The sequence below is a fragment of the Dipteris shenzhenensis genome, chromosome 28 (genome assembly GCF_047967505.1).
Source record: "Dipteris shenzhenensis isolate YYH24624 ecotype China chromosome 28, Dip_SZ_1.0, whole genome shotgun sequence".
Lineage (NCBI taxonomy): Eukaryota > Viridiplantae > Streptophyta > Polypodiopsida > Gleicheniales > Dipteridaceae > Dipteris > Dipteris shenzhenensis.
Window position 1 is genome coordinate 15815894 of NC_141623.1, and position 23558 is coordinate 15839451.

The 23558-nt window shown below is 41.4% G+C and overlaps 1 protein-coding gene across 1 annotated transcript; it reads left to right on the plus strand.

The window, feature by feature from the left end:
• The first annotated feature begins 5504 nt into the window (after window positions 1–5504).
• Window positions 5505–21803, plus strand: LOC147883247 (uncharacterized). The gene is made up of 6 exons (XM_087399446.1): window positions 5505–5659; window positions 6442–6650; window positions 11008–11054; window positions 11179–11469; window positions 14531–14843; window positions 20017–21803. Exons 1-6 carry the CDS (start codon window positions 5505–5507, stop codon window positions 21222–21224), a joined length of 2223 nt encoding a protein of 740 aa, XP_087255572.1. The 3' UTR covers window positions 21225–21803.
• The last annotated feature ends 1755 nt before the right edge of the window (window positions 21804–23558 follow it).

The following is a 23558-nucleotide window of genomic DNA, read 5'->3' on the forward strand; positions in this document are numbered from 1 at the left end:
TTTTCCTTCCAAATTTGTGAGTGTAGAAGCAACTAATCAACCATCTCTCGTGTGCTCAATTCATACTACCTACTAGCATTTCTTGTAGTGCATCGAAGGATGTGAAGGATTGTATTTACAAGATGGGCGAGCTTGTGAGGTACTTTACAGGATACAAAATGTGAAGCGTATCAATGATCCATGCAAGGTTTTCATATTGCTAATATGGTGCACATTTTTCTTTCTGGGTATGTGAGCTCAAAGGAAATAGATCCCACCATGCTTGAGGATGCTCGAGTTATGTCAGTGGAGGTGGTTTGTTTGGTGAGGAGACCTTTCCATGTTCTATTCTCACAAGCCAACTACATCTCATAGTGCATTTGGTGGATGAGATTGCTATATGTGGCACTATACATGCACGATGCTTATTCTTGTTCGAGCGCCTCATGAAGACCTTGAAGGGTTTTGTAAGGCACAATGCAAGGCCTAAAGGTAGCATGGCCGAGGGTTGGTTGGTACAAGAGTCACTTGTATATATTTCTAAGTTTCTTGTTGATGTGAATAGCTCTCTCCCATGACTATGGAGAGATGATAAAGACCTAAGGATGGCCTCTATTGGGCCTCAAGGGCAAGGATGGAGCAAAGTAATGGACATGAAGTTGCTTAATAATATCAACCTCTATTGCATGCTTAATAGTGATGTGATGAAAAGATGGGTGACAAGATACGAGGATGCAAAGGCAAGAAGACAAGGAGAAAGGGCCCTCTTTCGTACACACCATGGATCTCGTGTGCCATGCTTTGAGCATCTAAGAGCACTTCCAAAGGATATTCATGTGGATTAGCTACTTGATGAAATGGAGAGAGCAGAGAGAGACGAGGGGATGCATATCACAATGGAAGAATGGGAGCATGCTAGAGGATGCATGAGCTATGCAAGAGAGAGACGAGGGAATGCATATCATAGTGGAAGAATGGGAGAGCCATGGATGATTATTATGGCATAATCCAAGATATTACTAATCTTGACTTTCTACTCTTCTTTGTGTATGTTTTGGATGTGAAGTGATCTAAGGACATGGTGGAGAGGTTTTGGGTCTTTTTGCAATGGAATTATGAGAGGCGACGACATGGGTTTTGGCATATTAGCACTAAGCATCGGTATATACTGACGCTGTATTGTTTCTAAATAGTCGATATATACCAACTCTGTGTATCCGTGAAAGTCGGTATATACCAACAAGAACAAAGCATAAAAACTAACAATAAGCTATTTTTTGTATCTTGAGTGGATTGCAATCATTCTATGTTGTGATTTTGGAGGTCTTCAAATGGAAGGAACGAGTGGAAACTCATCAAATGATGCACCAAGTCCCGAGAGCGCAGAATGGCTTATCGAGAGGTTGTATTATCCTTACACTCATTGCAAGCGAGAAGTACAACATCAGCAGTTGATTATCTGGATGGCACCATCGGGCCTCCAGTCACCGCAGTGGCTCGGAATACTTTTGCCTTCATTTAGGATTTACTACAACAAGGACTAAGATACCAGTAAAGTAGAACTACAATTTCCTTGGTTTAGGACCAAAATAGCTCCAACAACCCACCGTTGTGGTTGCATGGAAACACATTTAGAAAAATACAATTAAACTTTTAGAAAATGCAATTGACAATATGGCCCCCCCTCTAGGGGCAAGGGCTATATACAATATCCAAGATACCACTGGACAGATATGGCATGTCGATATGGCCCTTGAGGGGACCCCTCAAGGGCCATCGTCAATTACATTTTTCTTGGTTGCCCAAGCAAATACATTTTCCTTTGTACACAAATATATAACTCCTAGAACCAACACGGTGGCTGTCATAGATCTCCTTCTGTTTGCGAATGCGGTGATCGTCATAGATCTCCTCCTGTAATACGTAAAAATAGGTAACAAAGCTATAACTCCAAGAACCAGCATGGTGGTCGCTCCAAGCCAACCTTGAATTCTGGGTGATGACAGGTCGTTCTGCTAGAGACTACATTGCGGGTGATGTTCAAAATGATAGATTGCGTCTCATTACTATGCCAAAAACTAGTGCGGGGGTCTCTCCAAGCCAACCTATGATCTGCATGGGCGTGCTGTCCAAAGACAAGTGGCAAAGCTGCGGCAAAAGGCTGCATGATGATAGGTGGTCAGCAAGCTAAAGATTGTGCTGTGGTGGTGTTCAAGAAGATAGATTGTCTCATTATTACACCAAGAACTAGTGCAGTAGTCTCTCCAATCTAACCTTGAATTTTCATGATCTACATGGGTGCGCTGTCCAGTGAAAGGTAGCAAAGATGCGACAAAAGGTTGTGTGATGATAGGTGGTCACGCCAAATACTACGTTGTGCGAAGCAATGCAGAGTTGCTATGTGTCGAGCTCTGTGGTGTTCAGAATAAATAGATTACGTCTCATTATTATGCCAGTGCGACATCATGACGTTGGGAAAATTTTCGACAAGAGCGCAGGTATGCACAAAATTCAAAATCTCACCCAGGAGCGCATCGCGTTGCAGCCCCAAAATGGCCCGAAAGTAGTTCTGCGATTGGCTACACCCAAGCAAATGTTAACCCCCACATACTTGACTTTGACAATTTCAAAATATTTATGTTCACATTCTATTTACATGTTACAACACAAAATAAACCATAATTGTTTTCCAAAGAAATAATCAATCAAGATTAAACACCCAAGAAACATGCATAAGATTAAAGCCATATATCATTTTACATGCATAAGAATGAATCTTTTTGCAAATATGGATTTAAATCTTAGAATATAATTTTATGAACATGGTGAAATCTTTGATTCCTCATTAAGGACACAAATTGTTATTGTAGATCATGAGTCACCAATGAAGGCAACACAACTCTAACCTTGTATGCATTTCTAATTTTAATGATTTAACCTTGAAGAAGTGAGAATAACATTTCTCTAATGTTCTTTGTATGGCTACATTCTCATTGCATTGGAACAATACGTGCTAAAAGAACTTACAATATGTACTATTAAGTATAGCCTTGTATATTTGAAGGCCATGCTTGAAGTAAAGTCTCAAAAATTCGACCTTTTGGCTTTTCTAATGCCTATCAGTAGTTTCACCATGTCAACACGTAATGCCATGATTATAATGACATGGCACTCAGTTACACATAAGATGAAGAGTTCATTATATATTTGAAAAGATATTGCTAGAAATGTTATCAAATCTTGGTGGCAAAGTCTATAAATGCCATTCTTGAAGGTAAGTTTTCTAAGACTTCCTCCCATTTTAACCTTTCAATATAATGTAAAAATAGACTTGTCTCATGTAAGTAACTACTTTTACCAATGCTCAAATATCATGATTATAATGATGTTGCACTCATTTACACATAAGATGAAGACGTCATCACAAATTTGAAAAGATATGATAGAAATATTATCAAATCTTGGCGGTTCTTTTGGGGTCCTTTTTGGAATAAAAAAGGGGGTGAGTCTTGTAGTTGTCTCTTTAAGCAAGTTGAATAACTCATCAAGTGGTGTTCAAGTCAAAGGAGTACACTCAAAAGTTGAACAAGGAATGGTTAATTCGGCAAGGTGATTGATTAATAAAAAGACTTTGTGGAACCATACATTCCGATGTAAGTGTCTATGTTGGCAAAAAGCATAATTTATATGTCCAAAATTTCTAAGGTAACAATCTCACTATTGTGTGGTGTAGATGCTTCATACGCCACGATTTGCAAGTTCCAAAGCAATGCCACCTTAAATACTTAAAGGGCATGCAACGCTTTCAAGTTAAGATACATTCAATTGTATTTTAAATTCTTATATATCTTATTACCTTTTACTAAATTAAAGGTGATAAGGCAAGGCATATTATTGTTATGCAAGATGAGTCAAAAGGAAGGGGGAAAGCCACAAGAGTATCAAGTAGGCAGGTATAAGAAGGATTTTGGGTTTTGAATGACAACATCCAATTGTTGAAGTTAAAGTTAAAAAATGAGTGTGGGTCCTTTTTGTATACAAGGACAATATTTATAAAGATGAAGCTTGTGAGACTCAACAAGATGTGAGCTTCTTTAGAGGTTCCATACCAATAAAGAGAATGTCACTTAAAATATTAAGTCTTATTAAAGACATGTTTTCATAATGTTCCCACATAGATTTTAGACACAAACTTTGCAACACATTCCTTAAGATGAATGTTTGCATGAATAGTAGGAATTCGAAAATGCATGCACTCTTAATTAATTAGAAGTGATTTGGAGAGGTGAATTGCCAAAAGTGAGAACCTTGCATACACGAGTTCAATCAATTGACACGGGAAAGAATAGTGTGCCCACTGAACAATGTAGAAGCAAGATCAAATCTAATTATTACTTGTTAACTACCTTGTACTTAAAGCAACAAGCTTTAACAATGAAGGCTCTATGGTAGGGGACTACACAAAAAATACTATTTTAACAAGATGGGTGCCTTGGCCTCCATAGAAATGTCCATTGAGATCAGGTTAAATTCTAAATGTTAATGTGTTCTTTTTTGTTGAGATGAGTTGAGATGATACTGAGAAATTTATGACTGCTCATTTGATGACTTATTGATTCCAAATTTTTAGCTAGTCCACATGCCCCTATTTGTGTTGCATGTTCCAAAAAATGCATCCATTTAGGCTTAAATGTCTAAAGGTTCTGTTGGAGGCCACTCGAAAGCTAAACCATGGAAGGTTAATGCTCGTCATGTGTGGCTTGCGCTTCTTGCTGCTTGTCATTAACGAGCGAAATAAAGGGCCATTTTAAGCACTAGAGTCGTGTTGATTTGGCACCAATTCAATGGGCATAGTTTGTTTGCATGACAAAACATTTGCACTTTTTTTTAAAAAAAACTTTTGCCTCCATTCCAATGACATTATGGTGATACGGTGGAATGAAGGGCGACGATGATTTAAGTCTTTAAGGAATAAGGAGACTTTTTGATGGAGGGCTCAAACCTAAAGAAGAAAGAGGAGGCTTTTTCATATTGACATGTTGGTTTGAGGGACCAAGAGCTTGTGTAGGAAATGCTAGTAAAAACTTGCATTCTAGCATAAATTTGGCTATTTGGTGATTAGTCTACATTAGGAATATTTAAGATTATGTGCTAACGTTGTTTTTTAATCAATTTTATCTCAAATCTAGAGCGAAAACATTTGAAGGATTCGTTGACATTTATGCACCCATTGCATGGCATGGTTTGTACAATTAGCATGCTTCTAGCCACATCACCACTTGCCCCTTTGCTTGCTATTAAGGAGATGGCAAAGTATGGGATGTTGACGTATGCATGAGGCATTGAAATAGTCGCGAACTCCTCATGAGATTCAATTACAAAAATGCTAAGGAAACCGCTTGTCAGAGCCATTTTCAAGATGCTCCCATGTCAGGTGAACCGAGTGACCCTCTTTGAAAAAGTGGTCGTTCGATGATGCTGGTGGTCATTCTGTGAAATCATCAAGAAAGCACACACCACTATCTATGAGGGGAACACTTGTTCATGGCAGGCAACAAGGGTTTTCCAAGAGGGAATTGAATGTGGTGGGCTCCAGTCAGGTTGGGAACGCAACAAGGGTGTTGCCGAGGGAATCGAACACGGGTTCCAGCTCAGGTTGGGAATGCCCAAACTGCCTGAGGTGCGAGTGCTCTACTTAAGAACCAAATGGTTGTTTCTCTTCTTCAGAACATGGCTCATGAGCTGCCACTTATAAAAATGGCTCGCTGCTTCAGATGGCTCGGGGGTTGCTACTCATAAAAATGGCTCACAGCTTGGCAACCCATGAGCCATTTTATAAGGGGGAAAGGAGGACTCCCCCCTCTATCTTGACCGTAAAGGTCCGCGGTTGGTAGAGATTTAATCTCGACCGTCCGATGCAGACCGATTCTTATAGGGAAAAATACCCTATAAGAATTCGGTGTGGAAAACGGCAGGCCGTGAAGAAAGAGAGCCGTTGTGCTGCTGCTGGTGGTACAATCATCAGAATTTTGTTGCCCGTGAATCCTATCATGTAAATCACAACAAAGAAAAACAGCGCAATTCGCCACGGATCATCGATGACGATTTTGGAGTTTAATTCCACGGCTGATTGCTCGCAATTCGAGCATTTTTTATAGATTTGTCCGTCGATCCGGGTTTCCGTCAGGCTTAATTATCGGTGCAAATTTCCGACGTTGAGCTCACCAGCGATTGGAGATGATGCGTTGTTGCGGTTGATCATGGATAGGATTGATCATCCCGCACTAACATTTCCGTCCGTAGATCCGCGATTTGCGTTCTGTGTGCGGTTGATTCTTACGAAAAGAGGTGCGATTTCTGTGACGCGATTCGAGAAGATAATTAGCAAACAGAGTTGATTCCGACGCATCGATTATGATGTTTATCGTGAATAAGGATTGCTTTGTTGCATTCTCTTGGAAGCATCATCAGCATCAATTGCAACCAATGTCCGAAATCTATTGGCGATTATATCTTTCTGTACTTAACAATTGGGCCAAATGAACGATCCGGCGATTGTTTTCGGACGATTTCTGCGATAGAAGATGGGGCGCCGGACATTCAACGAGCACTGAAACATGTTTGGCGTGTGCGGCGGCTTTTCCGGCAGAGCGATGGAGCGCATTCCTCAGGTCCGTCGTGATGAATGCAGCTTAATCTGTGAGAGCTGTAATGTTTGTCGACAAAATTCTTCTTGCAAAAGAGTTCGTAATCGTTTCAGGCGTCGATGAATCTCCAGTTTCGATCAGCGCTAAGCGCTCATCATCAGGTCTCCTGCTGCTTTTACGGCATTCAAATCGTTTCACCCCAGAAAATTCACCACCAACAACTCGCTTGCTGCTGCACGGTGCACAATCCTGCATTTCTCTACAGCAAAATCACCAGGCGCTCATGCACACCTGCATTTCTAGACAAGAAATCGCCAGGGGCTCATGAGCGTGTACAATAATTTCTTGACGGAAAGCATCGCTCAGTGAAAATGACCAGAGGCTACTCGTTCAAAGGCTAGTCGACGACATCGTTGCGTTGTTGCTGCTTATATCGTCTGTAGATTAAAAGAACGAAATCGTGGTGATTTTTCTTGAGGATTATGACCGTCCAAGGAAGCGACGGCCGTGATTTTGGTGTGCAGAAATGCCGGATTGCGCACCGTGCAAGCAGCTACGGACGGTGAATTTCTTGATTAAGAAAGAAATCGTGGTGATTTTTCTTGAGGATTATGCACCGTCCAAGGAAGCGATGGAGATTTTGCAGTGCAGAAATGCCGGATTGTGCACCGTGCAAGGAGCTACGGACGGTGAATTTTTGGGGAGAAACGAACGGTGAAACGGGAAAAACAGTAAACGAGGTGGAAATGGATAATGCAGGAGGAGACCCGATCCACCAACCAGGCGTGGAAGATTCTGTGTGTGCCGGCGAAATCAACCGGACAAAATTGAAGATCGACGGAGGAGGTCAACAAGAACAGAAATCTTTCCGCGTTCCTTGTGTCTTCTCCTCCAATCCCCTATTCCGATTTCGCCAACAATCACCGCCAGAAACTTGCTCGTCCTTGCTCTCTGATTTCATCTCTCTCTGTGTCGATTATCTTCTCCGTCCTCGCTTTCGTCTCAGCTCCATCTGCCCTCTGCTCTGTGCTCCTTCCCGAGAGAATTTTGGGGCTCGAGCCCCTTCGCCCTTCATCATCCCTGTCGCTCCAATTTGGATCCTCCCAGCTCCATCCCAACACACACAGTTGTCAAATGCGCTCCTTTCGCTGAGTTCCCAGGCTTCACCCCCCCCCCTTCGCGTCGCCTCCTGATTGCCCGACCCTCCGCCTCACCCCCTTGCGTCGCCAGACTCTGGCTGAATATCAGGATCGCCACAAGCTCAGGATGAAAAGGCACCCCAGCTCGGAACTTGTGCTCGCATGTTGCATGCTCAGGTCATAGCTTCGCTGTCTCAATCCAGCGTGGTAGTGCTGGGAGTTCTTTTATTATCGGGCAGCTGCGTGCAATTCAGCGTCTTTTATCTGTCTCAGCTGAAGCGACACTTGTAGGAGAGCAAGCAGAGATTCGGCGGCGTGGTAGCTAGATCACACTACCAGTGCAGTGTGTGAAGATGTACAGAACGCCGTCAAGCAGAGGGCGCCGAACGAAGGCGACACAAATCTGTCGCCACGGACGACAGAAACTCGCCTAGGCATCTCTTCGCGTTATTGCCGTAAGTTCGTAGAGGGCTCTGGCGCCTACGTTCTCTCTTAGCAAATTTCTATGTTTCGTTCCAAGAGCGCTCTCAAGCACCCTTCTGATCCCTCTTCCGCTTCTATCAAGCCGTAGCCTTGCTTTGTCTGCTTATTCAGGCTTGCCAAGCTTTCGAAACGGAAACATTGCTGGCAATCCTTTCCACGCTTACGAGGTAGCCTCGGTCCTTCCTGAGACGGAAAGTAAAGCGTGATCTCCAAACTATCGTTTGACACTGCGTCGCTAACTCACGAACATAGGCAGCATGTGCAAAGAGTTTATGCACCCATTTCGGAATCAACGAACAGTATATCAAACAATTGTTCTCGGTGCTGCCGTAGGACCTGACCTACCTGTTGAAGCTGGCTACGTTGCATTCCGCTCAACAGAATCGATTCCTTCATTATCTCATCCGCGAGAATTATGTCCCTTGATTGGGTGACAATGAGAGAACGCATTTGCAAAATTTCACTTTTGCACAAACTTCAATCGTTTCATCCCGTGATTGGATGACAGGAGAGATCGAATTCGCAAATTTCCAACCTTGCACAAAGTTCAATAGGAGAGCGATCAATTATTTAACTTTCGTAGATGGGATCTTCCTTGGAGATTAAATGTGCCATGGGAAAGGTTGGAAGGTAACATCAGCAAGGATTCTGAATTTACCTATTTCACTATGTACAATGTTTCGCTCATGGAAACATTGTCGAGTCACACAATAGCGTTAAATACTCTTTATCCCTTTTGCGTGATTAAGATTCAGATTGAGTAAAGAAGCCGCGCAGGTTCATTGGCAAACCTATAACCTCACTAGCTCAGGCTAAATGGAATAGATAGAAGAGGACAAGATCGTTCCGTTGTCTTTGAATCTGGATCTTTCAACAGATGGACTGTTGGAGCCTGTGAGAATCTTTTTGTGCTTTTAAGTAGATGCTATTATCCTTCTCTAGTAGAGTGGACGCTGCTTGCATTACATAGTAGATACTGAGTGTCTTATAGTTCCAAAGAAAATTCTTAGTTGGCAAGGCTTTTGAAGGTTTTATAGTAATCTTTGCGGACATGGTGATAAGTTGCACATACCTTTTGACTTGAAGGTGCAGAAGCTGGTAGACATCAAACAGGTCTTTTTTTCAGTCACAGGTTGCATATGAATGGTATAAGCCATTGTAAATAAAAATGTACCAGTCATCGAAATTTCTTGAGTTTAGTGGTCAGACCGTGGCTTCTCTGGACAAGTGAAGTCTTCGAAAAGCATGATGCCACTTTGACAAAACGTGTATTAAGCACAGCTGCATGGATTTCACAAACATGCCTGACTAGTAGCAAATTATAGCTCATATCTGCTACGTTTTGCTGAACACGGGATCCAAAGAAAAAGGATCCTCTTTGACATGGTATGCATTGATGGCTCATGCAATGTGCATCATCACATGCTCGACATATGGACATGTGGAGTATAGTCTTTCTCCGTTCACATCCAACGGAGGCAAATAGGCATGTGAGTTGTGGCCTTTGCGAGGTGAAGCTTTTTCTCTTCAATGCAAGAATCTCAAGGTCATTTCTCTCTTGATGTGTGCTGTGTAGATGTAATGTATATGTGTATGTGTAGAATGTGTACATGTGTGTGCGCACTTCTAGATTTGATTTTTGTGAAGTTATGAAGATGTTTATGTAGACCACCTTTGTAAGAGATTTGGTTTACAAATATTTGCCCTATGTTCATAAAACTAAGGTGATAGTAAAAGTTACCAGGCAGAAATTCTTGAGCCCTAATCTTTTGGTGCCCTACGCTCGTTTCCTGCTGATAGAACTGGATTTCCTGATGAAGGAGCTGTCTGGATCCTTGTGATATTGTGGAGGAACCATTATACCATGTAGCATCAGGAGGTCATCCAGGCATCTCTTCTTTTGGTTTGAGTCGATAGGAACAGTTTGAGTAGACCGCTGGCCAGAGGATAACCTGCGATGCTTTTGTACTGTATATCTCAGTCAGCTGTAGTTTGCTGCTTTCAGCGGAACTTTATATCCATTTCTTCAAAGTAGTAAAAGTCCATGTTCATAGCTGAAGGCTGATAATTTTTTTGGAAACCATATGATAGAAAGGCGTTTTCCTGCTGCAGATACTGGGAGGGAAGAAAAATTACAGGAAACACGAATGCCCAAATATTTGCCTCACTATACAAGTATAAGCTTCAATATTCTTAGCATTTGATGTCACAGAAAATTAAAACGAGATTGCTACCGGGCCAATTTTATCAATCGAAGTCAGAGCCATGTACTGTATTATCCCTCTTTTGCCAATTTCTAAAATTCTGGACCAAAGAGAAGAGATATAGAGTGAGGTAGTCCTTTAGTTTTGTAGATATTTGAAAGTAGTGGCCTGATACCTGGTCAATTTTATCAATTGAAGAGAATGCATGTGCTGTTTTATCCCGGTTTTCTCAATTTCTAAAATTCTGGATCAAAGAGAAGAACGTATGGAGTGAGATAGTTGTTAAAGGAGTGGCCTGATACTTGAATGCATGCATCCTCCAATTACAAGCTTGCTGACAAGACCAATATTTATTATGCACCCATGTATGAATAATTTCAATGTAACCAAATAATGCGAGCAATATCTATCTTGAAACTATCTGTGCGACTGTCTTTCAATTGAAATAAACAACAATATCCTCAAGATTGTTACAGAAAGTCAGATGAGTCAATTGAGCTATTTTTATATTGATTGCATTCTCGAATCCTCTGTGGCGCGTGTTCTGTATGATAGGTACAAAAAACATATCAAAAGAACATGCTTTCAAAACTGGTGTTGGGGTAGGAGGCTCGTGCAGTTTAAAGCTTAAACAACCTAGTGGAGCAGACAGAAGCATTGGTGCAGGAAATGAAACAGCAACTCCAAGATTATCAGAATAACTCAATAAGTTACCGTTGCTCACAGAGTGACAATGGGCATCCAGCGTTGGCCAAAATAGCTGGAAAGTCGGATGGGCAAGTTCACAATGATCAAAAGGGGTTGCAGCTCCCCAGGCATGCAAGCATCGCTGTTAGTGGACCTCACATGGGAAGTCATGATTCGACAGGAAAAATGGTGATGACAGAGCAGGTGGTGGAAAGCTGTCAAATGGCTGCACTTGAAGCTGAGCTTGAAGCAGAGCTGGAACTTATGGAGCTTAATTTGAATATACAAGAACCATTTTCTGGTCAAGAAATGATACATGATCCTATTGAGGTAAGATATCATTTAAACTTTTTTTTTTTGGCCAATTGTGAGATCTGTTTATTATGTGACAAAATACAATTAAAAAAACCACTCAAATTTAATCAGAACCTCCATCACCAACCTGGGGAACAGACAAAAACATGAGCAGCTGAAAATATGCCAAAAGGAGCACTCTTCTTACATTTTCTTGCCATCTCTCAGTAGTAGTACAGGGGTGCCAAATTGTTTTCTGTGGAGTTGCATGTATGGCTAGGCTTGGTGCAGTTGGTATAAGTATTGTGGTTGGTTTGGTCAGGATAGCCTTGCATATGTGCAGTCATCCTGCATACTGTGGTTGGTTTGGTTGAAACAGGTCTGCATGTTGTTGTCCTTTATTAAAAACTTTCATGAAAATAGCATCCAACCTGTTTGAATGCATCGTGTTTTTTAAAAAACTTGTACCATTTATATACCGTGTGGATTTAGAGTTAAATTTCTGATTTTGTATGTTTGGATAAATTCTAGTCTTACAAAGGTATATACCATATGGATTGATTGCAATAAAAGGAGAACTACACCAAATTTTCACCAGTGTGAGACAAAAAACTTATTTCAGATACTGATGCCATCAGTGCAAGATACCATTCCACAACTTGGGCAGCCAAGAGGTATCAAATACTCCTCCAAATAGCAGAATCCATTAAGGCACATAGTGAACGTGCTCCTCCTCATCTATGGATAGAAGGTTAAAAAACCATGTACCTCAGGCCCAACAAACCTTTTGAGTCTAAAGCAAATTTTCATGGATATGCTGGAAATCCTGAAGCCCCATGAACCTTTTGAGTCTGAAACAAGGGTTCATGAATATGCTGCAAATCCTAGATGTGCACGACAGCCAACTCTCAGCATCGCCCTGTGCATTCTTCAATATTTATGTGACCAATTCAGTGTTGATGTTTCCTCTCAACATGTGTTCTTGTGAAGCCTCAGATGCACATAATCCCCCTCTTGAGATTTAATGTGCCTCCTCTTATCTGTTTGCGGCAGCCTGAATATTTTTCTTTGCAAGCTGCAAAAATGCCTTCTTGTGGCAGTCCTCTCACTCATATTCCTACAAGTGTCAATCCTTGCTGCACTCCTCATACAAGGGCTAAGGTGGGGCATTGACCCTATTTATCAACGCCCCTGTGGTCCAATACCCGCTTTGTCAAAGAACTGCTTGATCAGCTCCCTTGCAGAAGCTTTCCAGAACAAGTCAAGGATGTCTTCATCAACTGGTCCTATATCCTGCACCTCTAGAATCTCTAGGTACTTCTCTACATCATTCATGAACCAGCGGCTCATGTCTGGAACAATAGTACAATTATTGGTCCAAGTCACAAACACTCCACGTAAGGTACTAAAGTTCCGGGTCTGTTTCAACCCGACATAAACCAAAACCATCCGCATCCTGGTCCTTGATTCCTTGTAGATCCTTTTGGATGAACCATGTTGATCCCCATGGGTAGGAATCCCTCCAGCCATCTCTAGAGTAATACTGACACCCACCGGTCCTCCACGGGCACAATCATCTCTCCTTGATCTTCTAGATACCACATCTCCACCATAAAGGCTTTGACAGGATCATCATCTAGTCCTTCCAGTGTCATGCAACCAGGCTTGCTTGTAAAAGCCTCGCAATCACCTCCATGGATCAACAACTCAACCTTGTCAGATTCTTTTTGCCTGGAGAAGCCTCATGATCACGTCCACTGATTTTCAACTCAAACTTGTTGAAGTTTTTGTCACTAACATCAAGTGTAATCTTACAACTGGCGTCGAAAGCCTCTACAATGTGAAATTGCTCTCTGGCTGTATGGAAGGCTTTCACCCTCCATTTTCATTCCAATTGAGAACACCTATACCAACGCTCATTCCAAAAAAATCTGCTGAAATCTCCAATGAAGTATATTGAGGATACATACTCTGGAAACTCATTTTGATGTTGCTGCCATTGGAGCAAGCCAATTACCTCTCAAAAGTACTCACTTCTTCAGTGTCGTTGTGTCTGTATTCAAGGCCCTATAATCCACACACATTCTCCAAGAACCATCTTTCTTGAGAGTCACAAGAATTGGAGAACAAAAAGGTGAATTGCTAGGCCTAGCCAAACCATGGTCTAGCAATTCACTGAACCTGCCTCTGAATTTCTTCTTGTTGGGTCTTACTTACCCTATATGGCGGTCTATTATGTGGATTGCTACTCGGAACAAATCTATTGGTCTTTCTAGCGGTAGTTATTTTGGCAAGTCCTGAAGGAAACTGTCCTTTAACTCTTCTAAGAGCTCTCTCCTTTTGGAAGTCAGCAATCTCCATTTCCAATCTTATCCATTGGACCACAAAAATCAAATAAAAACAAACTGATTTCATGGGAATCAGGCTACCAGCAGAATGGTGATCTCATGACCCCTGTATAGAACTATAACAATTTCCTTCCTATAATCATATCTGAGCTGCATCTTATAGTACTAGCCAAGGCTGTCCCAAAATCAGGTCCACCTCTGTTATGTTTTCCAATTGAAAATCTAAATTCTAAGGCCCTTTTCCACCTCCAAAACTTGGAGCAATTCCCAAAGAAGAAGCTATCTCTGGTGTAATGATATTATGATTGAACCTGGATTATAAAAACACACACAAACATGCATATTCTCTCTCTCTCTCTCTCTCTCTCTCTCTCTCTCTCTGTGCTTTGTGAACTTCATAGTCTAGTCCTATGAAGCTATATATAAAATGTTGTAAGGAGATATGTTTCCTTTACGTTGCAACTTCAAAAAATTCAGAGGGTAGTAGTTTTTTTAAACAAAGATAGAAAGTTTATAATTTAAGCCACAGAATCCTATGAATAGATATTGGAGATACAAAGATAAGGTAAAGCCATTTGAAAGGAATATACTATGTTTGAAAACCATTTTGAAGTAGCTACTATTTATCTTAGCTTGTCTTTCAAAGAGATTATTGAGAGAAAAAAGAAAATATAAAGTGGAGAGAGAGAGAGAGAGAGAGAGAGAGAGAGAGAGAGAGGCTTACCAACATATCGTTGTAAGAGGTGCAGGTTAGTTCAAAAGGAGCAAGAAATATATTGTATAGTGGTATGACCACTTATACAATGCGTGAGACATTAGATATAGACAAAAGAGGCAGACAATCTACACATTTAGGAGCATTTCCAATTGACTATGCTGTCTCACCTATTGAGCTAGACCGTCGCTTGCGGGACGTTTTGGAAGAACAACAGAAAGAGAGAATTTTGGAACTTGAGTCTTTGTTGGATGAAACAAAGTCCAAGTTGGTTGCCAAAGAACAAGAAATATTGTGTTGGAAAGATCGTGTTTATAAATTGACCAAATGTTTGCATCCTACTTCAGGTAAGTTCGACTCCTTACTAATAAAGAGTATGACATGCTTCTTTACTTCTATTGTGTCATCATTAGAATATAGAATTAACAAAGGAGTAGCATATTAGTGTGAAAAGAGTATGAAAACGACATTTTATTTATGTTGCGATTTTAGGAATAGACAAGCATTCCCAATTGGTGGCACTCTCTTTAATTTAAAAGATAGAGTAGTATGAAAGGGGTTCAGTATTGTACTAATGCTCTAGCAAGCCTAGGAATGGTGTGACTTAGGTATTGAGCACAAGTAAGGTTCCCATTAAAAACTTGTAAAGCATGCTAGACTCCTTTGTGTAAACTGATTTGAGCCATCAAGAAACTCCATTAACCTGGAGTAGGCATGGAAGAATAGTTTCCATATAGCTAGCATGACACCCTTAGTCACTCCCTTGACCTTAGGATCCCTACCTCATGCCTACTTTGCTCTTGGTGAATAAGAGTATTGAACATGTTACATGCCTCATTATGTCTTTGATATCTCATCCTACTTGGCATCCATGGCTCTCGCTAGGTCATCATTCTTCGTATAAACAAACCTAAGATTACAAATACATGAAACCTTTGATTAATTCTTTGACTATGTAACTCATGGACACATGGGACCATAAACATATGTTTAGCACATAAAGCCTACAATGTCCCTATATTTGCACTTACTTTGGATTACACTCAAACACACAATGGTCTCTCTAAAGATCTTTGTCCTTATCGAGATACATCTAGATTTAGTAAATGGACTCCCAAGTTTCCTCTAATAGAGCAAGTCCATGTCAAGCAACCATACTTGTTTAGATACCATGTCAAGCAACCATGCAACGTGCCTTGTGGCAATCTATTCACCAATCCCCCTCAACCTAACTAACCTAGAATTACTCAATTGAGGTTTGCCTCTGACAACTTAAATATATCAAAACTTGTTTTAAATTACATCGATACACACAATGGCCCTACAGAAGAGTTTTTTCAACCAATACCTTTGAGATATGCTGAGTATGCTCTCTACGTTTGGTAAATGCATTCCCAAGTTTCCTCTAATACAGTAGTCTATAATACGTGTGTGACATAAACTACTCTCACTAGCTGATAGGACTATCTCTCGAATTGGAAGTGTGGACTAGTCTGCACTAAACTGAATCACATTTTGCATGCATGTTGGCGATGATGGTGTAGAGAGCCTCACTTGGTGCAACTGCCCTTCGTGAGTTTCGAGATGATGGTGTAGAGAGCCTCATTGGGTGCAACTGCCCTTTGCTCTATGTATTTGTTTTCTTGATATGAAAAGAGTGTTACATCTTTGGTGAAGGCTGGGAGTCTTCCTATAGGGGAATGAGTTAAGGGAGGAAAAACACCCTCAATAAGGAAATATGGGGGTATTCTTGATGTGGATTGCACTTTATTGTGAAGGCTCAAAGCTCTTGCTGTAAGACTGAATTGCAGGCTGTAGTGTTGCTGCTGAATGAGGGGAATGGCCCCCTTTTATAGCCTGAAAGGCTCCCCTAACTACCATTCCATTGGCTGGTATATAATTGCCGTTTCACAAACTAGTCTATAACTACCATTTCACAGACTAGAGCAGTTTATAACTGCTATTTCATAGACTGGTCTGGTCTATGAATTTACAAATGAGATCTAGGCCAAATGAAAGGCCCTTTCTCTGCCCTGCTTTTTGCTTTAGCAATTTTCTCATTTTCTGAGCTCTCCAAAATCTGGTCTACTTCATAACTTTCTGTGAAGTTCTGGTGAGAAAGAACTTGAATTTCTTTCCAAATGCAAGTTCATAGGTTGTCCTATCCACACTAGTCATAAGGATTCCATTCAAGATACCATGGACTAATGGAATATACTTCTCCCCATTTCCATTATTGTGTTGCTGAGATAACGCTTGAGTACATCAAAGGCAAGCTGATTAGTCCATTTGATTTTGGATGGAAATTGCTGGAGAAATTCAAAGTTGCTGAATAGCGCCCTCCAAATATTCAGTGGTGGTGAATTTGGAGTCTTTGTTTGAAATGAGGGCTCTGGGAATCCCACACATTGGATATAGTAGTTGATGAAGAATTGAACCATGTCTTTAACATCAATGGGACTCTGACATGGAATCTACATGGTTAAACACATTGTGTTCTTTGTCCCAATGGTTGGTGGTAACTCCGGGATGAAGTCTATGTTGATCTTATCAAATGGAAGGTTCTCTGTTCAGAGGACAAAGGCCAACTCATAAAACCCATATAATCACTACAGGACAGAGCAGTGAAACACGGATAAATCATTTTTGTTATTAACAGAGACAACAAATAAAGAAAGCGGAATCAAAACACACTAATACACATCATAATGAGAAGTGTTCATTATATTCCGAAGCTGCATCGCGGATACAATAGGTCCCTGAGAAGAGAGAATATTATCACACTGAATACAAAATTTGGTGTCCTTGTCCAAAAAAGAGAGTGTATGATCTTTCCTTCTAATCAGAATATTGTGGGTTTTAGACCACTCTATTCCGATTAACAAGTCCATATGTTCCAAGTGCATGACGTAGCACGTAAGAGCAGCTGTGTAGTCTTGAATCTGGATAGAAAGTGCATCGACCTTACGATCCCACATGACACATCATATGAGTAATCATCGAGTCCCAGGAACAAGAAGCGAGCATCCTCCCCATCTTACATTAGCTTCTATGCGCCATATCCTCAAGGAGAGCTTCATCCTCATTCATATCCTTTGTCAAAGATTGTGCATATTCGTAGTGCCCTCTTGGACACTCACCATCTCCTTCACTTCCTTACACACAACCACATCATCAATCCCCTTTTCCTTCATAACCTCAAATACTCTGGGTGAAGCAACAAAAAATGAAACGAGAAGTATAGTATTAATGAAGTTGCAGTGTGTTTTATGTCTGCGATACGAGTAGGAGTGGAAGAGGGAAGAGCCAAAGACTAGGCACAAGCTCAGGCCATGCGGAATTTTCCATCCACTATACATGGCATTTTTTCCCAATTCGCACGACCACCAACCAACCTTTCCACTTCTCCCTCTCTCTAGAATCCCAACATACCAATCAGCAAACTCATCCCTCTATTGGGAGGGATACCACATAACTTCACTAATCATCTGGTATCACAACTGTACCATGAGGCTGGCCCATCTCCACATAGGCCACAATAGGTCAACTCCACAAACATAGATCTCTTGGACTCAACCAACCCATGACGTATAATCAAAGATCCCTCGACATGCTCTATTGCCTCATCCGTGCAAGCTATAATATCCTCTGACACATTGCCTGAGTAATCATCGAGTCCTAGGAGCAAACAAGCATCCTCCCCATCTTACATTGGCTGCTACGCACAATTTCCTCAAGGACAGCTTCATCCTCGTTCACATCCTTTGTCAAAGCATTTGAAACTTCAACCCCCTCATTGTGCACAACGGGAATGTCCTCTTGGACACTCACCATCTCCTGCACTTCCTTACACACAACCACATCATCAATCCCCTTTTCCTTTGTAACCTCAAATAGTATGGGTGAAGCAACAAAAAATGAAATGAGAAATACAATATTAATGAAGTTGCACTGCATTTCATGTCCAGGATGTGGAAGAGGGAGGAGCCAAAGGCTAGAGACAAGCTCAGGCTTTTCATTGCAGGTTTATCCATCCTCTATACATTGGCGTTCCTCTTTTTTTTTCCCAAATCACACGACCACCACCCTTTCCACTTCTCCCTCTCTCTAGAATCCCAACATACACTTCTCCCTCTCTCTAGAATCCCAACTGCTCCTAAACACATCCAACCTTTAAGATCTTGATTGCATCTCAAAGCTCATGGAGTCTTCAGGCTGCCAAAGTTGGAGATTTTTAACTTTGTTGAGACTGAAAGCAAAGGAACTTTCTATATCTCCCAAGCTCTCTCACAATCACCCAAATACTCTCAACTGAGGAAGTTTCAAGAAACTCTCTCAATATCCTCTCAAAGAAGAATGTCCAAAGGTCTGAAACTAAGCTAGGTGTGTCTAATACCATGCCAAAAAGCATGGATTGAGCTCTCCTACTCGTGAGAAGACTCCCTAAACGGACACTGATCCTGAAGCACAGACTCGAGTTCCATTAGGTTACAAGATTGAGACTTGTACTCATAAAGATACTTGAGAGCTTGCACATATTATCACATGAAAATGACCTCCCTTTTTAATGCCTCCTTGACATGTGGCAGCATGCTCTTGCTTCATACCTTTACGCATACCTTATCTCTATTTTTGTGCTCATCGCACCACAAGTCTCAACCCACTCTTCCAAGAATGGATTCACATTGGCCATGGTGACTTCAGAGGAACAGCTCATGAATTTTGAGTAATATAATTCTGAACAATAACTCGTCTAGCATTTTTCTGCAAGTAGAATTTGAGAGGACTAGATTTGAAACAGTTATGTAAGTTCTACCTTGCCCGAGGTAGATTACTGTCTTCCAGTGCCTTTCTACCCAGATCTAATGTCTAATCTCATCAGAGAACATATTTTCCAGCTTTGATGCAACCTCACACAAATCAAGGTAACACCATGACATCAAGAAGATTCGAATTACTGTTAGTGAAGTTGAATAAAGATAAATTGCAAGTCCATAGTAGAATCCGGTAGCTAGCTTGCATCAGTAACTTACCCTCACCTGTTAGTGAAGTTGAAGAAAGATAAATTGCAAGATGTCCAAACTGTATGTGAATGGTCCACGCAAGGTTGCAGATCATGAGCTTCCCTATTTGTAGATTTTCTAGTATTTCACATTCACATTTTTACTGCACATCTAATTAAACAATCATCTGATATGGCTGTAAGCTTTTTTATGCAAACAATGATTCCTTAGAACCTTCTGACGGTTCTTGTTTCTTGAGGGCCACAGTTAAATGAGTTCTGGAAGCAGTGCAGGGAATCAGTATAATGCTTGAACTCCTAGAATCATAACTCAATGGAAGATTTTGCAGAGAGACATTGATATGGTGCATCTATACATTAAACAGATTTCAAGGATGCAAAAGGTTGGAAGCACACCATATGGAAAAGAGAAAAGCTATTACTGACTTTAACAAAGATGTTGCCTGGATATGACTTCCCATTATTTGAGATCTCAGGACGTTTTTCATGTGATGCAGGTCATAATTTGGAGTCACTTGAAGACATTCCTGATCATCAGAATGAGAGAAGTTTTTATGGTCCAAAGATGCTCAAATCAAACAACTACAATGATGCAAATTCAACTTCCTTGCATGTTGAACCTGTTGAAGTCTTGCCAGAAGTAACAAAAAACTCTTATGAATTGTTGCAAACTTTTCAAGATCCTCCGATCTCTTCACAAACAAATCATGTGGAAAGCATCAAGAATTTGGTGTCCTTAGAGAAGGTTATTGAGAAAAGGAAGAGTTTGAACAGTTCTGCAATTGATGCTTTGACTGAAGTAAAAAACTTTCCTCCCTTCTGCAATGAAGGATCAAAGCATTCATCACTTTGTTTTGAAGGATCTGTGGGCTTGGTGAAGGTCGTGACCGAGTCTCATGCTAGCTGGCAAATACAGGGCACAGGCATTGATACACCTGAATCACATGATTCAGGAGATATAGAAGTTCATACCCCAGTGCCAGTGAAATCCAAAGTTTTCCGAGGTCAATCTCTATCTAGAGCTTCAGACATGAGCGAGAATTCCCTACAAGAGGATTTGAGCAGTGTCATGTCACCTTCTTGTTGGGATTCATGTGAAATCCCCACCAGTTTGTCAATTGGAAATGGAAATGTAAGCAATGCTCGTTCACTCCATAACAGAAGTTTCACAAGTTGCTCTTCTAGATCACGTGCCTCACTAGATTTTCCTTGTATGGAAAGGACCATGGACATCAGGTCAAGAGAAATTAATGATTTGCAAATCAACACAGGTCTTACACCCTCAAAACCTCTATACACAGGACCTAAACATAATTGCCAAGTCATGGAGGACCAATCTTCTGAGTGCAGCTCTTTTAAATGCATAGTTCTAGAGGAAAGAACGTGCTTCGATGTGAAACAGCCTGTGGATTCTCCAAAGTTAGACTCACATGTTTACAGTCCAAGCTGTCTTCATGCTAGGAGACAATACCTTTCTCAAGAGGCTGCAAAAGCATCCATCAGAAGCTCTAAATTGAAAAGTGAGACCCTTCAAATTGTTACCAAAGGATTAAGAAGATCCCTGACTGCTAAAGAAAGTTCAACTGACGTGAAGTCTCCTGTTCTAGACAAGATCAGACATTGGGAAGCAGTCGGAAGAGGCAAATCTGCTGAAATTCTTCCTTTTGATATCACTGATATGAGCAATGAAAAGGACTGCACATGAAATTAGAAAATCCCTGCCTATTAAGGCTTTTTGCTGGAAATAGGAATATTTGGACAAGTCCCAATCATATGCTTGAAATCATTGTAGTATTTTGCTTGGTTAGGTCCAAACCTGCAAACTGAGATGGAAATTTTCCTTCTCACTAAAGCCTAATCAACACTATGAATGACAGCGTGAAACAGTGAAAGCAATTGTCTTCCCAAGGGAGTACAAAGAGATGGGGTCTGATGGACAAATAGAGTCTATGATGACACAGATCAGGTGCCTTTCTGTACTGCACATGTATACACAAATATGCACGCAGGCATTTATGCACCTGCATACAAGCACTCACACACAAACACATTTGTGTGCACATGCATGGATGGATATGTCTGTGCGCACACACACACACACACACACACACACACACACACACAAGCTGTGTGGTCCATATGGCTTTATCTGCATTTGGATTTGGGTCTTTAAGGTTCACATCACTGCCCATTTCATGCCATATTGTATGATATTTGACAATTATTTGGTGTCATGGATTTTTCTAAGAAGCCTGCTGTGAAACAGGCTTCAGCTTCTGGTGTTCTTATTGATACTTTTGTTCCACCCCCTGCACGTGCACCCCTCCCCCCCCACCCCCACCCCCTGCTGGCCTCTCTCTCTCTCTCTCTCTCTCTCTCTCTCTCTCTCTCTCTCTCTCTCTCTCGTGGCTTTTCCATTTTCAATGGCTCTCTCCATCCAGCATCCTGCTCAATTCTTGCACAAAATGCCAAATACGATACCTGATATGATTGATGGAATCCATATCTTTACTACATGGGGAAAACGAATTCGAATCTCCTCAATTTTATAATGTGATAGATAATAACCATGGTCAGAAAGTGCCATTCGTACAGCCTTCTTCATTAAGCTTGAATCTGGATGTTTGCTGTCACTAATTCTAAGGTGTTGGGAATTTGAGCAAGCAACTCGTAATTTGATGAGTTGCAAGCAGGTTGTCTGGTAAGCCAAACAGGTGTCCAAATGTTGGAAAAATAAACTTGAATGAGTTAATAGGGTGTGATGTGACGCTAGGGGAGCAGAGGGGGCATAATTGCATTAGCCTTTAAAGATATGGAATTGCTTTTACTAAAGGCTGCCTGATTATTTATTATCTGTTCTAACAATAAAAGCAATGATTCCACCTCTCTTCATCTCCTCCCTCTCTTTCTCTCTTCTTATTTGAATTTGCTTCTGAAGATACTAGATGGCTTTTATTAAAGCTACTTATTTGTTGTTGTAAAAACACTATTGCCACCTCTCTTCATCCCCCCCCTCCCCCCACCCCAGGGCCTCTCTCTCTCTCTCTCTCTCTCTCTCTCATTTAGAGTGGACCATATTTGTGATATTAGAGCATATTTCACTTGTATTTAGATGACAGACTATCTGATGATGATTATGATGATAATGACGATGGAGATGACTATTAGTCTGATATGACTATGTAGCATTTTTTTTTGTTCTCTGTCATGTGCACGGATTGGTATCTGACGTGTACTGGGTACACAAGACTAGCTCAGGTAGCCTGGGGAAGGCTTAGAGCTAGGCAGGCTTGATTCTCGGGTTGAGTGGCAAGGGTACGAACCAGTTAGAGGTCTTCGCTATTTTTTGCACTTAGGGCCCGAGTCTATAAAAGGGGCCCAGGGGTTCAGTTCTCAGTGAGCCGATGGGAGCAAGTTTCGTTCCCAGGTGCTAGGTCTGATCCTGGATTGAGTCGCGGACGCGCGCCTGCATCTTAGCGTAGCCCAAGGCCCAGTAGCAGATCCGAGGCTTCACAGCGCCACCTGGTGGTATGGGACACCAGGCTGGTTAGGATCTGGTTGGGAGTTTGTGCCAGTAGCTCAGCTCGTGGCTCGGAGGGGACATCTCCTGATTCGAGATCATATCCCGTAGATGTCATGGTTGGGTGGTGAGCAGCCTGCTCAGTTTCTCACGTTGTGTGTGTGTTCTTGTGTTTGCTTGCAGATCAGAGGTTTCAGGAGTGCTGGGACGTGTCAGTTGGTATCAGAGCGAGCTCCTGAGGTAGGAACTGTTCCAAGAATTTTGGACGATTTGTTCCTCCAGGTATGCCCTAATTTTGAAATTTGTGCTGCAAGTTTTTATTGGTTCATCGGTTATGGGAAGTGGTCAGACTTTAGGGAAAAGGTAGGAAGAAGAGAGTGAGGATGAATGCGAGATTGCTGAAGGTTTAGGTAAGAGAGGGTGTGAGGTGTAGCTAGGAGAGAGTGGAGAGGATTGGAGGAGAGGCGTGAGAGGGGCTGTTGGATAGACGAAGGGTTAACAGGAACCCTAGGGGATCCC

Coding starts and splice junctions, on each gene's coding strand:
- LOC147883247 (XM_087399446.1), top strand. CDS start 5,505: ATGAGGGGAACACTTGTTCATGGCAGGCAACAAGGGTTTTCCAAGAGG. Junction 5,660..6,441: donor GAATGCCCAAACTGCCTGAG/GTGCGAGTGCTC, acceptor TTCTCTTGGAAG/CATCATCAGCATCAATTGCA. Junction 11,055..11,178: donor CTTTCAAAACTGGTGTTGGG/GTAGGAGGCTCG, acceptor CGTTGCTCACAG/AGTGACAATGGGCATCCAGC.